The sequence below is a fragment of the Streptopelia decaocto genome, assembly GCF_964273445.1.
Source record: "Streptopelia decaocto genome assembly, chromosome: 3".
In the NCBI taxonomy this organism is placed as follows: Eukaryota; Metazoa; Chordata; class Aves; order Columbiformes; family Columbidae; genus Streptopelia; species Streptopelia decaocto.
The window spans coordinates 16,853,597-16,868,262 of record NC_138656.1 but is presented as its reverse complement, the minus strand read 5'-3'; the positions used below and the strand labels follow the sequence as shown (position 1 = coordinate 16,868,262).

General features: G+C 43.0%; 1 protein-coding gene across 1 annotated transcript; it reads left to right on the top strand.

Annotated features, from left to right (window-relative positions):
- Positions 1-7,648: 7,648 nt before the first annotated feature.
- On the top strand, positions 7,649-13,677 carry EPCAM (epithelial cell adhesion molecule). The gene is made up of 9 exons (XM_082047187.1): positions 7,649-8,070; positions 8,527-8,634; positions 9,255-9,495; positions 9,892-9,957; positions 11,126-11,189; positions 11,569-11,670; positions 11,829-12,023; positions 12,438-12,479; positions 13,154-13,677. The coding sequence occupies exons 1-9, from the start codon at positions 8,004-8,006 to the stop codon at positions 13,193-13,195; spliced, it is 927 nt and encodes a 308-aa protein (XP_081903313.1). The 5' UTR covers positions 7,649-8,003; the 3' UTR covers positions 13,196-13,677.
- The last annotated feature ends 989 nt before the right edge of the window (positions 13,678-14,666 follow it).

Genomic DNA, 14,666 nt, shown 5'->3' with positions numbered 1-14,666 from the left:
CTCGGCAGCAGCAAATCTTCACAAAGTACTGGGGACATAAGTTTGAACTTGCTGTTAATTTCTACTGTAAATAGACTGATGTATCCTGTATGAACTAATTCAAAGCACACAGTGGAAGCCTTTAAGATTTATTTTTAATGATTGACACTTTTGTGCTGGTTGTAAATGAGCAAGTCTGATGAGCGGCTGAGGGAACTGGGGCTGTTCAGCCTGGAGAAAAGGAGGCTGAGGGGAGACCTTATCGCTGTCTACGACTACCTGAAAGGAGGTTGTAGCATGGAGGGGGTTGTGCTGTTTTCCCAAGAAGCAAGAGATAGGACAAGAGGAAATGGCCTCAAGTTGCACCAGGGAAGGTTTAGATTAGAAATTAGGAAAAAATTCTCTACAGAAAGGGTTGTGAAGCACTGGAGCAGGCTGCCCAGGGAAGTGGTGAAGTCACCATCCCTGGAAGTGTTTAAAAGATGCATAGATGAGGTTCTTAGGCACATGGTTTAGTGCCAGATGTAGCTTATGGTTGGACTCTGTGATCTTGAGGGTCTCTTCCAACCAAAATTATTCTATGATTCTATGAAATAGTCTTACATGAAGAGTTCCAATTACTTCATCAAAATAAATACATGAAATGGACTACATTAGGTGTTCACCATCATGTCACAAAATGGCAAGTGATGAATGATGTATTTCTCAACATCAGTAACTCAAAACTGAGTGCATAGTTTATGCTAAAGGAAAAGATGATGAACTGTGCAGTACCCCTTTAAGTGTTTTTTCAACCTTCTAAAGTCACCCACCATATTCTAATTTTTTAAAGCCACTGGAGACTGTATTTTGCATTGGTAAGTATTTAATAAGCATGGTTATTTGTTGCCCAGTTGTGCCTGTGCTATTTCTTCATACTGCATTGTGCAACGAGGACTAATATACCAGGCTCCTCTCTACCACCAGGACTCTGGAGCCATTTGTTCCAGCTACCAGGAGCACCAGGATCCCAAGGTACAGCACCTGCGTGGAGGGACGGCATTGCCCACAGTCGCACTGAGAAATGCCAGTTCCTGAGCTTGTATTTTTCTCCTCTTTCCTCTCAGAATAATACTGGCAAACTATAGATTTCAAAAATCTTCATGATGACAATGTAGCTGAACCAATAAAAGAATTTTACTTAAAAAAATCTAAAATTACATTATCTAAAAATATTTTATTTACAGCTAGTGAATAAAACAAAGGCATAGTCTCACTGATGTAATATATATGTGTGTATTAGTACACAAAACCATGAAAGATCTAAGCAACTTACTATGTAGGAAATATATCTGTTTATCTAGGGAAATCAAAAGTAGAAAAATTTGCTGCTTTCAAAATAATGTCCTAAATTTTCTTCCTGAAGGTGAGTTCAGCATTTTTTAAAACAAAAGCTGTTTGAGTGGATGAAGAATAGGTGAGAACCTTCAAACTCTTAGCTAGCTGCCTTGTGATTCTATAACTGGGCAAAATGTGTAAATTGCATCAAATCTTTCTCATTCCATTTTCCCATTTTGAAGTTTAGTTTTATCTCTCAGTTTACTGGTGACATAATTCAGATCACAAACTCTTTCAAACACAGGGTATCTATGTATTCTCTGTTTTTTACACTGTAGAACACAATTGAATATTTGTCCATGACCACAGCCCATATAATATGAAACAATAGTAGTAATTAAGACAGAACAATTTCTCTGTTGTCAAGAGCCTTATTTTCATGGCATGGCATTCAGAAGACTCACCCCATGAAAGGATTAATCAAGAGTAATGTAGCTATAATTTCTCAACTAAGGGAAGGTTATTTTCATATGCAAATAGTTTGGCTCCAGTCCCCTCATACTGCTAAGAAAGGAACAGCATCAAGTTCAGCAGTGGGAAGGCAGAACTTCAAGGACAGCCCTCTGGAGACTGAAAACAGACCAGTTAAAATGTGAGCTGGAAGGAGTCTGGAATAATTTTTTTCATTCCTATCCAATGGTCCAGGCTTCAACAGTTAAATTAGAGTTGCCACAGTTTGTTAAACATTGAGCACCCCTCCCAAGAAGCAATGGGCTCTATAATTACTCCAAAGCAGGTCAAAAAGCTTTCTTCTTTCTCTGAGTTCAGTTGTAAAAGTTCTCTCACTCAGCAGTTGAAGCAATAAAATGAGTAGTATAAGGGCTGTAAATTAAAGTGCAAAGAGAAATAGATGAACTTTGGTAACAGCTATTGCTAACCGGAAAAAAAAAAAGGGAAACTCATGAACTCGGAAAGTAGTCACAACACAGAAGCAATTTATTTCAGTGGGGGGAAAAAAAAGGCGTCCTGTGAGCTATGGAACACCCAGATCTCTCAACCCCGCTCTCTGCTCTGCATTGTGTTACACTAAATGGTATCTGTAGGATGAGCTTTTCCTGCTCAGCTCATGGGTGTATTTATTCACCTTTGCTTGGGGTATGACTACACACACAAGACAGCATGAGGCAAGAGAGGGTGGGGATTTACAGCCTGTGATGTGAGCTGCTCCATGGAAACAGCCTGTGTGCGTGCACTAACCCTATTTTCCTTGAGGAACAGACATCCTCTGCCGACTGCTGGCTACGGCTGTGTCCATAGGTTGTTTCTGTGGGTTACCTGCCATACTGTAAATCCACACCCTAGTGAGCCTTGCAGCGACCTGTGCATACAGACAAGTCCAACACAAGCAGATTTAATGACAAGACACCTTCAGGTAGGGAGAAAAGTGCTTTCTGATAACACCGTACTGAGAGACAGGACAACCCTCTGTCTGTATAACCATCTACTTCTGCCTACAGTGCAGAGATGCTGTCCTGCGATAAAACATGTTAAAAACTATTTTGGACTCTCTCAACCAGTTTTTAACAAGCTTTTTTGACATAGTTCCATCTGTATCTTCTTTCACAAAGAATGGCTAAAAGGGCAACAGAAAAGTATCTTAGATGCCAGAATTGAAACAATTTTAGTGTAAATGGAGCTGCTCTTCCTACAGTTTGCAATCCTGTGTTTTCCTCTGAGCCCTTTCTAAACCCTACTAAACCAGTGTGTGTTTGAATAGATTTGCCTCTCTGCTACAAAGTCATCTGGATGAAGAGTTATTAAGTTTTTTACATTCAATGCTGAGCATTTTAAGCAGCTTTGAATGCTGAGAACAGATGTTCTAACAAATGCTGTCGGTATAAGAACCATGGAACTCTATTTTCAGGTAAGACAAGGCAAGGATGATGAGCCTGTGACTGACCCCACCCACTGGAGTTAAGACTCAGCCCTGGCAGAGAGGTGATGGTGCCACAACATATCAGACAGGTCGGTTTCTATAATCCTCAAAGACGCAAATAGAACATACATTAATCACATGAGCATTTCTCTCCTGTGGCTACACCCTGTCTACTTTTACAAACCTCCAAACCAACAGCCCTTTTCCTCTTAGTAGGTACTCTTACTTTCAAAGGTCTCCATCCTGACAGAGAACCAAGCAGTGGGCTTCTGAAGCTGAGGACAGCTTTATGAGCATTGCCACTGGCTCTGAACTAACTTCTGTCTCCAGTGTGTGTGATAATTTCAGCAAAGTAAACAAACAGGTCTATTAGGTGGTTTTATTCAAAGGGAAATAAAAGGCATAATCTAGAAACATGCCAAAATAAGCAAGACACATAAACTAGTGTTTTGTTTCGGTTTTACAGTGATCAGATGAGATGTAGTCAGACACTCAGTCTAGCAAAGACACGTGACTGCTCATTTATTTTCTTTTTGGCTCTATATTTGACCAGCTCTGTATGGCCAAAACATTTAAGTTCTCTGTGACTCCAAATATTCTCATTCTTGAAATCAATATAGCAACTCTTACCTGTTATATGGTGGTTTTCAAACCTGCAGGAAAAATAAAATAGGCAGAAGTACCAGTTTTATTACACTTCTTTGAGCAGCAGAGGCGTGTTTGTGAAGGCATGGAATCCTCAGAAACACAGCATGGACGAGATGCTGTATACAATTTCTCAGTATTGTCCTCTTCTTGCAGTCCTTTCAGCTCTTCATTCTATGCAGCTGGTGCAGTCTGAAGAAGAAAAAAAAAAAAAAAGTTGAACACAAACATTCTAAAACTGCCCTAATAAAAATTTCCTGAGCAAGTCTGTAATATAGATAATGTATATAGCAACGTCTACCATCCAAAACAACTCATTGGCACTTTTGAGTTTCTGGTTGTTTATAACTTTGTCAGCCTTAACCAAGTAAAAGTTATCATGAATTTTCAAAAGTCATTAATTTTGTTGGGAAAACACTCTGCAAGACTATGTCTTGCAATTTGGTATAATACATGGCCTATTTTCTAGGGATGAGACTTTGCTTATCGTCAGAAGGGTACACCCAAAACCGATCAGGTCTGCAGCCTCTGAAGAATCTCAGAGTGAGATTGCAAAACACTCCAGTGGCACTGATCATGCTCCCTCCACTCATCTCTCCGATCTGCTGACCACGGAGCCTGTCACAGCCGCACCTTGCATCGTTTCCTGATACTTCAGAAGTGACTCACACACATCCTTGCAACTTTCCCTGAAAGCAGATTTTGTCCCTCCTTTGTGCCTGGGGAGTATCACAAAGCCCACTTACCTAATTTATAGAGAAGACCTGGAAATGACCTCCTAAAGACCTAGGCCAGATCCCAGTATCGCACCAGTTCTTACTGACTTCAGAAAGAGCTGGATTTGTCTCCTCGGATCTGATTAACAGTTCACTGAAGTCAACAGAAAATCTCCCACTGATGCCCTTGCATACTGTAGTGAACTGAATTTTATTCTCCCAACAAATCTGGAGCAGACGTAAATTACAGAGCAAAAGTTGAAAAACACAAGAGTTTTACAAATCCAAGTTTACATATTCTCTAGGGCCTGGTGATCAAAACATTTTTTCATTTTGCTATATGATAGAGCCAGTAGTGTGTTCATAACATTTAAATTATAATTTGTCTGAGTTGTAATTATGCTTTAGTAAGTGTAAACCACAACTAGCCTACACTGCACTGCCTAATCAGCGTTCAGCTATTTGATAAGAGAAGGTATCTCCAACTGTTGATAAAATTGTCCTGTTTATAACCAATAAGCAAGGCCTTACCTTTAGAGCCATAAGCTGAGGCAAGTTAATATAGAATAGCCATTGAATGAGGTCACGTATTCCAGCACAAAGTATTATGTATCGCCACAAAAGGTACAAAAAATACACTGCCTTCCAGCCCCCTAGACACCAAGGTATCTGTGTAATGAAGCTTCCGTGATACTTGGTCCCTTTCATCTTTTGAATCACATGCTTGCCCCACTGGCTTTGATTCTATGAAGAAGCTTCCGTCAAAATAACCTGGAAAGAGGGCACGATTACTGCTGTTGTGAACGGTCCCTCATTTCCATTGCTTTGCTGGAAAATTACATCATGTAGGGCAACTCTCTGCTTCTAAAATACTGAGCAATGTTTAAGCAATGATTTCCTCAGATTTGAAAATCTGGGGAAATTATAGATAATGAGTTCTTTATTAGCTCCTGCAAATTGGAACCAAATTAAATGCTATGCTACAAAAAGCAACATGATGCACTTATCTTTGCACCACAGTTATGGTATGGCTTTCTCTAAGTGATAACTAACAGTTCACGGAAAACATAACGTGTCACAGTAAAAACCGAAAACACACTGTAACAGGCTTGTGTCCACACAGATACTCTAACACCACTCAGCCCTTAGACACTAAAGGTTATGGTTCTTTTTTGGATACTGACAACAAAGACCCATCTGGTATTTGGAGGTGGCTGAAGCAGCAGTGCTACTTCCAGCCATAACCACTGTGAGGTTTCAAGACTGCAGACTAAGGCTTGGATCTTTAACACTAGGCTAGAGGTTTACATACACAGAACAAGGGCTAGGAGAACAGGGAAGAGTAGCATGTACCCAGCCTGTTATCTTCTTCTGCATTTACATATAGGTTTTTCTAAAAAAGCAAAAGTATATAATAAAATTTACTGTTCCTTATTATTAAGGCTTATGTAGTTCAGCTTGGTGATTTGATAACAACAGGGTAACCCTTCTCATCTTGAACAAACCAGTACATTTACATAGGAAATGAGCTTTACAATTAGGTGGGCATATCTGAGCCCATTGGTCCTGCCCATCCATCTTTTAAGGAAGGCCATCATTTGACAGTAGCAATGCGACAAGTTCACACCTGGGACTTAAAAGTCCTCTCAAGTTTTCACATTGCTAAGATCATGCTCTCAAGTCTTTGACAAGTGTATCAGAAGAGTATTAACAAGCCACACAAAACCGCAAGAGCAATCAAGATAAATGCTGCAAAAGCCTAACTCGGGCTGTACCAGGAGTAGTCACTGACCAAGGAACAGTCAGTTAACTTGGACCGATCTGATTTCAGTAGAGCACCTGTAGACAACAGTAAATACAAAGCCAAAGATACAACACAAACACAGCTGCACACAGAGACAAAACCACAAAGACAGCTAACATGCATTTGCATTTCAGAACATGCAAAAGTTTTAAAGAGTTTCATTAACTGAGGTCTGCACATACAAAAGCAGCAACATGTTTTTATTGTACAGTGATGTAAACACTGGTAAGAGGAAGTTTCAAGTCTTTGGAAACTCCACTGATTTCTCATAAATGCAGGAATGGCCTTAGAAGGATGTCATTTTGGTTTTCTCCTCTACTAAAATAACTTGTTTTTCTAGGACACTAATATATCTTTCAGAAAGATCTATGCATATTTTTTTAACTGAATTCATAAACTCAGAAAATGCTTCGGAACACATTTTCAGTGTACCATGCCCATCTTTCGTCTTCCATCTTGGCATCTCTTTTACACTTTGGAAAGCCATTTTAGAACTTGCAGCAGGCCTTCCTGCGTTTCCTCCTCGGCAGCCCAGCTGCTGCCCTGAGACAAAGCCCAGGACACCACGCTTTCCCAACAAGGATACCGCAGCTCTTCGGATCAGTCCTCAGGTGGGGTGATCCAGCGTGTGCTTTAGAAAACAGAACAACAACAGAAAGATCCAAAAGGAATAATTTATTCTGTATAGATAGGCGTTCTGGTTTTCCTTAAGTTAACCTGATGGACTATCAGGATTTATTTTAAACGTTAAGTCCTTATGGTGTAGCTCAAAGGGCACCACTGGATGTGAAAAAGCTAACTATAAAGTGTTAATATTATTACCGGTTTCCAGCTTGCTGGGTCATTGATTTGTAACCCCATGTCCCTAGAGAGAAGAGAAAACAGAAAACACCCCCAGGCTTTCCCCTGAGGGAAAGCAGGCGCAGGACCCAGCAGTTACAATGCCAGAGCAGGGAGCTCGGGGCCGGTCCCCGGGGCGCCCTTCCCGCGGCCCGGCCCTCTGAAAGTCACCAGCGGGAGCATGAAACCCCGAGTCCGGAGCAGAGGCGACTTTGCTCCCTCACCCCCCGTGTCGCCGAGCAGCGCGGCCTCCCCGCCCCGCAGAGCAAACACGCCCGGGAGCTTCCCCTCATGACTAACAGCTTCTTCTCGACGGCGGGGGCACCCGCCCCCGGGCCCCCAAACGACGACGCCCCCTCCTCCTCCCTCCGGCGCGGGCGGGGCAGTTTCACAGCCCCTTATCCCGGGACCGACCGCACCTCGCGGCACCGCTCACCTCCGCCCACCCCCGGCCGCTGCCCCCCTCCCCAGCCCTGCGGAAGAGACTATATTTGGGCCGGGACGGGATGGGAGCGAGGACCCGCCCTGCCCCAGTCAGTTTCGCCCAGGTACGGGGGGAGGGCACGGCGAGAGGAGGAGCCGCCGCCACCCCCTGCGCGTCGCAGGTGTAACCGGAGCCGGGAGGGCGCGGCGCAGCCACCACCACCTGCGGAACCTGTCGGGCAGCTCACACGGGCTCTGCCGCGCACACAACTCTCCGTCTCCTCTGCCCGCGCCTCTGAGGATTTTTCCCCGGTATCTCCGCACCTCGCCGCCGGCCCGAGCCATGAAGCCGCTCTGCGGGGCTGCGCTCCTGCTGCTGCTCTGCGCCGCCGTCTGCGCTCAGGACACCCGTAAGTGTCCGCACCCTCGGTTCGCCCCGCGGTACCCCGCAACCGGGCTCCCCCTCCCTGTGACCCTGTGCTGCCGCCCCTGTCGCCCCCCGTCGCCCGCAGAGCCGCCCCGGTTGGCGCCCCGCTCCGCGCAGCCCCGCAAAATGGCGCCCCCTCGGTGCCGGGGCCGCGGGCGGGCGGGGAGGAGCCGCCCTGCGGGCGGAAAGGTGAGGAGGGGGGCAGGGGCGCCTGGGCTGCGCGGCGCTTTGTCTGCGGCCGGAGGAGGTGAAAGCCCGTGGGTCGCGAAGGAAGTTCTCGTACTTCTGTAGGGAGGGGCGGGTGTTCGCACCTGGCCGGCTGCGGCCGGTGAGGGGCGGCTTTGTCTCCTCCCCGCCCGCGGAGCAGCGGGTGGTGGTGTCCCGGGGCCCGGCTCCCTCCCCCGGCGCTCACGGGCTCACGGCCGCGCTTCTTTTCCAGAGTGCATCTGCGAGAAGAACAAGCGTGTCACCAACTGCCGGCTGGAAAGCGGTGTCTGCAGGTGCGACTCGATCGGCTCCCCCGGCGTGTCCGTGAACTGCCAGACTTGTGAGTAAAACACGCGTGTCGGCTGCGCTGCGCCCGGCTGTGCTCTCCGGGACAGGGGGTGAGGAAGAGTGCCAGCTAAACGCTGGGGAACGTGTGAAAATGACCAGTGAGTTCCCAGCATACAGTGGTAGCACAGAAGGTGAGCTTCTTCCTGGCCTTCCAGATCATCTGGTGATGGAACATAAGTGTTTAGGGTTTCTCCCGTGTGACTTGTGTGAATGTGTGCATGCCTACACTGCTGCAGGCTCGCCCATCCATTCAGTCTATAATAGGAAGGGTTTGTCAACGATTAATTTTTAGCTTCCTTCTGGATGCATGCCGTGACTTTTCCTGCAGATCTAGAGATGAAAGAGCCTTGTCTCAGGACCTTATTCTTGGTTCAGGGTCAGCTCACTAAGGATCCGTAGGCTGGACAAAATAGAAGGTGGCTGGACTTCCTATGCGTTCGCCCTCAGAGGCTGGTGCACCCCAGTTGGGTTGGCTTTCTGCACCACCTACATGTTATAGGCACCCGCTCTTCCTCATAGTGGCTAGTTGCTTCTGAGGTCACCTCGTGTTTTTACAGACTAAGAGCTCTGCTTTCAACATGCTGAATAACGTGACTTTTTGGTTAATTTCAGTGACTTCAAAATGCCTGTTGATGAAAGCAGAAATGATGGGCTCAAAATCAGGCCGTCGTGAGAAACCAAAAGATGCGTTTGAAGATACTGATGGCCTTTATGACCCTGAGTGCGAAAATACTGGTGTCTTCAAGGCGAAGCAGTGCAATGGAACCACCTGCTGGTGTGTGAATACCGCTGGTGTTAGGAGAACTGACAAAAAAGATGCAGACTTGAAGTGCAGTCAATTAGTCAGAACAATGTAAGTCTTTCAACAGGGTGTGCTGTGACGCGAAAGCATTCCTGTATTTGGTTCTATGTTTTAGAGGATTTATACGTATGAATGATGCGTTGAGGGTGAATGAAGATGGAGCAATAAGTGCCTGTTTACTGCCTTTTTTTTTTCTTCAGTAACAAGGAGACATTGAAGGGTTTTGGAAGGTGTTTTTGTTGTGATTTGGTTTTTGGTGGTATTTTGTGGGGGGGTTTTTGTTGGTTCGTTGTGGTTTTTGTTTTGGGGTTTCATTTGTGTGGCTGTTTGTGTGTGTTTGTTTAATCTCACTGCTCTGTTTTGTTTTTCCCTGTGGTTAAATTTTTAGTATGCATTGTTATATGTACTTGCTTTAAGAATATTCATTGTACTTGTCTATTACTTCAGGTGGATCATAATTGAAATGAAACATGCTGAGAGCAACACCCCTCTGAATGCTGAGTCTTTAAAGAGGTAAGTGATTATGATAATGGGATGTCATGGCGATGTCTGTACGTAGTACTAGGCATCTAGTGTACTTCAGCAAACAGCAAAGCATTGTCAAACCTGTCAACTCATTTTAGAAGTGACCTACAGATCCTTCATAGAATTGCTTTAATTTTTATTTGAAATAAATTAACTGCTATTGAGATTTACTTCTGTCTAAAATTAAATGCCACTTTTTAAAAATCAAGTTAATATACTGAAGGAAATGGAAGGCAATAAGGTGAAACTGCCCAAAAAGTAAACTTGACAGAGATGGAAGAGGGACTGCATAGAAGTAACAGGAGAAAAACAACAGTTTAGTTTTTCTTTTTTTTTTTTTGGCTAAAATAAAACCTTACTTTTCTCTGTCAGAAGTCACACAGCAAGGAAAACATGCTTGTCACTATTAGATTCCCACACACTCACTGGTGGAAAAGCTGCTGTTCCCTAACTCCTTTTCCGAACTCTGAAAACTGCTCAGACTCTTCTCTTTAACGCTGCAGTAACGTATGTTAGGAATGAACAGAGCTCTAGTGTAACTTAATAATGAGAGGGTACTGGGTTTGGTCGGTATGGTGCTGTGTTTTAGATGGGTGACCAAAACAGTGTTGATGAGTCACCAATGTTCTATCTGTTGCTGAGCACTGTTTACAGTTCAGAGGCCTTCTCAGTGTCTCACCCACTGAGTAGGTTGGGGGTGGGCAAGAAGTTGGAAGGGGGCACAGCAGACCCGAACTAACTAAAGAGATGTCCCATACTGTTATATGCAGCAATAAAACGGGGGGGGAGATGTTTTTCCCAAGTTCCCATTGCTCAGAGATTGGCTGGGCACTGATCTGCTAATGGTGACTGATTGCTTTTGCATCACTTGGGATTTTTTTTAATTCCCCAACCCTTTCACTTACTAGACTGTCTTTATCTTGACCCATGAGGGTGATTGTTTTTTATTTTTCTTGCTTTTGCCCTTCTGGTTCTCTTCCCGATCCTGCTAGGGGGAAAAAGAGTGAGAATCTAGGTGGGGGTTTAGATGCCAGCTGGGGTCAACTCACAACAGAGAGACTGCAGGAAAAAAAAAGAATCATAGTCTTTGCTGTCCCTGAAAATAGATTTGTAAAATAGTACTATTGTAACAGTTATGGCTTTAATATCCTTGCAGATTCTTCAAGGAAACAATTTCTAAGCGTTACATGCTGGATGGACGCTATATAGGTGATGTTCTGGTAAGAGACACATTTTTTTAGTAACGTATTAGAATTTTATTTTCTTGTGAATAACTTTGAAAACTCTTGTTTGTCTAAGGCAGTAGAGCACGACTCTTATTATAAGCTCTCAAATTGGTCACCATTATTGAGCAGCTAGCAAATAACTGTATCTGAACTGAAATACTGAGAAATTACATGTTGCTCTCCTCATAGATGAATTTTTACTTTGCCTAAAAAAATGGAACTTGAATTGTATTGCAAACAGTTGGCTTGAGAACAAGTACCATAAACTTGATTCAGGATGGGAGTTCACAAGTTGGAACATAATATTTTGCTGTGTATTTCCTGGTTGAATTTAAATTAGCCTCTTCTTAATGACATACTCTATTTTTTGCAGTATGAGAAACCTTACATTACAATTGATTTGAAGCAAAATTCCTCAGAGAAATCTTCTGGAGATGTGGATATAGCTGATGTGGCCTACTACTTTGAAAAGGATGTAAGTGTCTCATGGGTAAAGTCTGCCAAAAACTAGATGTGTATTTTGCATTCCATAGTCTTAACTGGGTACTGGCTAAAGCAAGATGAATTATGGCAGTGCCTGGGTGAATCACTACTACAATGTGAACTAGCAAGTCTCTTTTTTTCTATCCTCAGGTAAAAGGTGACTCTGTCTTTCATAATAACAGACTCAATGTCAGTATTGATAATGAAATGCTGACGTTTGAGAAGACAGCGGTTTACTATGTTGATGAAATACCACCGGAGTTTTCCATGAAGTCTCTGACTCCTGGCCTCATTGCTGTCATTGTAGTAGTAATAATAGCAATAGTTGCTGCAATTGTTGTTCTGGTAAGTTCTAACAAAGCAGAATGGGTAACAGTATAATTTGGGAAATAACAACATACCAGGGTAATTGGACTCTGATAGAAACAGTCTCCCCCTGTAAACTGGCTTATTTTTTGAGACTTGGGAGTGTGGGAAAGAGGTAATGGACATACTACTACTCTCTCTGTTTCAGAGTATGGCTGAAGGGTATTATGTGGAAAATGAAAGTATTAGGAAAAACTAATTGAGGTGAAGAAAGTACCTGTCTTGCCTCCGCGTTTAAAGTAGTTGAGAGTGATAATCTCTCATGTACTTCACTTTGTAAGAATGGGGAAGTGAAAGCTTTGAGTTTGGAGTTTTAAAATCACAACCAGCTAAAGTTACATGTAAGTCAAGACTTAAATAAAACTTCACAACTATTCTGTCCTCCTTTTACAGGTCCTTACAAGGCGGAGGAAAGGGAAGTACGTGAAAGCAGAGGTAATTAATTTATATTTATGATCGTATGTGTGGGGAGGATTTTTCCAGAACCCAGAAATTGCTAAGTTTGCTGTAGTTAGTCAGAAAGCTTGGTTTGGGTGCTTCAGATGTGTTCAAGGAGATACAGTATTCAAATTCTGTAACTAGTTTTCATACAGTTCACCCTGTTTGCTCTGCCCTAGTTTCAAAGGAAACCGGTGACCTGCTGCATTTCCCCAGGGTGGGGGTGGTGCTGACAGCAAGTACTATTTTTACAAATCTATAGCAAGGGCTATACAGTCCACAGGAGATACTGATAGTCTTGCTCTGTCATGGAGACGGAAGGTTGCAGTTTCTATTGAAGAGCTATTTGCCAATGGAATAGTTGCAAATGCTACTGGAGCATGGTGCTTCACACCTAGTGTAGAGCCTTTTGTAAAGAAATCCAGAGGGTGTTGTAGGTAAATAGTAAAGTCTGCTCCCTGCACACACCCCAAAGAATGCTTGTGTGTGTTTTTAGATTTTTTTTTTTAAGTTGAAGTGTTACAGTGGTCTTGGCATGTTTGGTTCTGTTCGTGTTACATCAAATCCCTTTACTCATTAAAATCTGGGCTGTTAAGTCCTATTGACTTCTGGTGGGTCTCATGTTGAGAAGTAGTACAAATGATGATCTCCTTCTACCTCCTCCTGTCCAGGTAAAGGAAATGAATGAAATGCATAGAGGACTGAACGCATAATTAAATCAGATCAAGACACAGCAAGATTCAAACAAGAGACAACAGAAACATTTGAGGCATGGATCTTAACTCTTATTTCTCCTGAATGGAAGGCATTTGTGCTCACACTAATGATCGTTAAAACTCTTAACAGCCAAGACTGGTAACCATGCTATTACTTTTACTATTTGTTGAGAGTTGAATCTTAAATGCCCCATCGTACTGAAGTAAAACTTAACTATTGCTCCTTGAGATTTTTTTTTTTTTTTTAATGATGATGATGAAATGAGCTACCAACTGCTGTTACTAGAGTTCTGGAGCATACATACTTAAATAGTTATTTTACCCTTGTGGGAGTTTTATTGAAAATAGTGATTTTTGTAGACATGTAATAAGACTGTCTCCCATATAACTGAATAATGACGTTTTTATTGCTGACTGTACATATTTGAAGTTACTGTAACTTTTTTTATGACTTGAATTAATAAAACTTTGAAACAGGCTTCTTGTTCTTCTCTGTTCAAATGATGATTGGCTAAGTTACCATGCTTACAAGTTCAGCAGTGTAGTATTTCCTTACAGCAAGCAACCTTAGCACAGGTGAAAATATTCTAGAATTCCAATTACCAAAGTTTGTATTAGCCATCTAATATCTCAATAGGGTGATTTTTTTTTTTTCTTGAAGCTGTGAAAAGCATCCTCTATCCAATTTTCTGCTTTTAATGTGCAATGGGGGTAAAAATGATAAAATATGGATTGTTTGTAGATAAAACATGGATTGTTTGTACAAAAAAATACACATGTTCCGAATGTAGCGATTTCAAGAATGCACCAACTGCTCTTTCAGGTGCTATGTAAGTATTGATAATAAAACAAGCCTCTAATCTAGAACATCTCTGGTGTAGGGTTGGTGGGTGGGTGGACGTGGTATCAGATGGTGGAGCTGGGGCTGGGGAAGAGCTGTTACACCATTGCCATGGTTTGCACAGCTATTCATTGCGAAGTTGTTGCACACCTAGAATCTGTTTCTGCTGTGTTTAGTGTTACAGAGGCTGACCAGAATCACAGAGACTATCTGCCTCCCAGGGCTTTGATAAAAGAGCTTGCTTTGGCAGTCAGTAATCTGTAATGTATATTGGCTAGCAAGTAAACATGTATAGTCTGCCCAGCATATTTACAGGCATAAAGGAAATGCTGTGACTCCTGTTACCAAAGAAATAATGAACTGAAAAACAAATCCTATTACTGATGTGGTGTTTGTTTTGACCCTCTCGCCCTAAAAAAGGAAAAGGACGGTAAACTACTGAGAGGATATTCTATATGCTGTGCTCATAAGATGAAATATACCCCAATAGGGTGGTAGCTGATGTGTATGTGTTACTGTGTCAGATGTCAAAACGTGGACAATGCCTTCCCTTGGGTCTTTTGACATATGGTGCTCCCAACTTGGGTGTGTACACGGAGCTGCTGCAGCCCCCAGGCCTTACCTAAC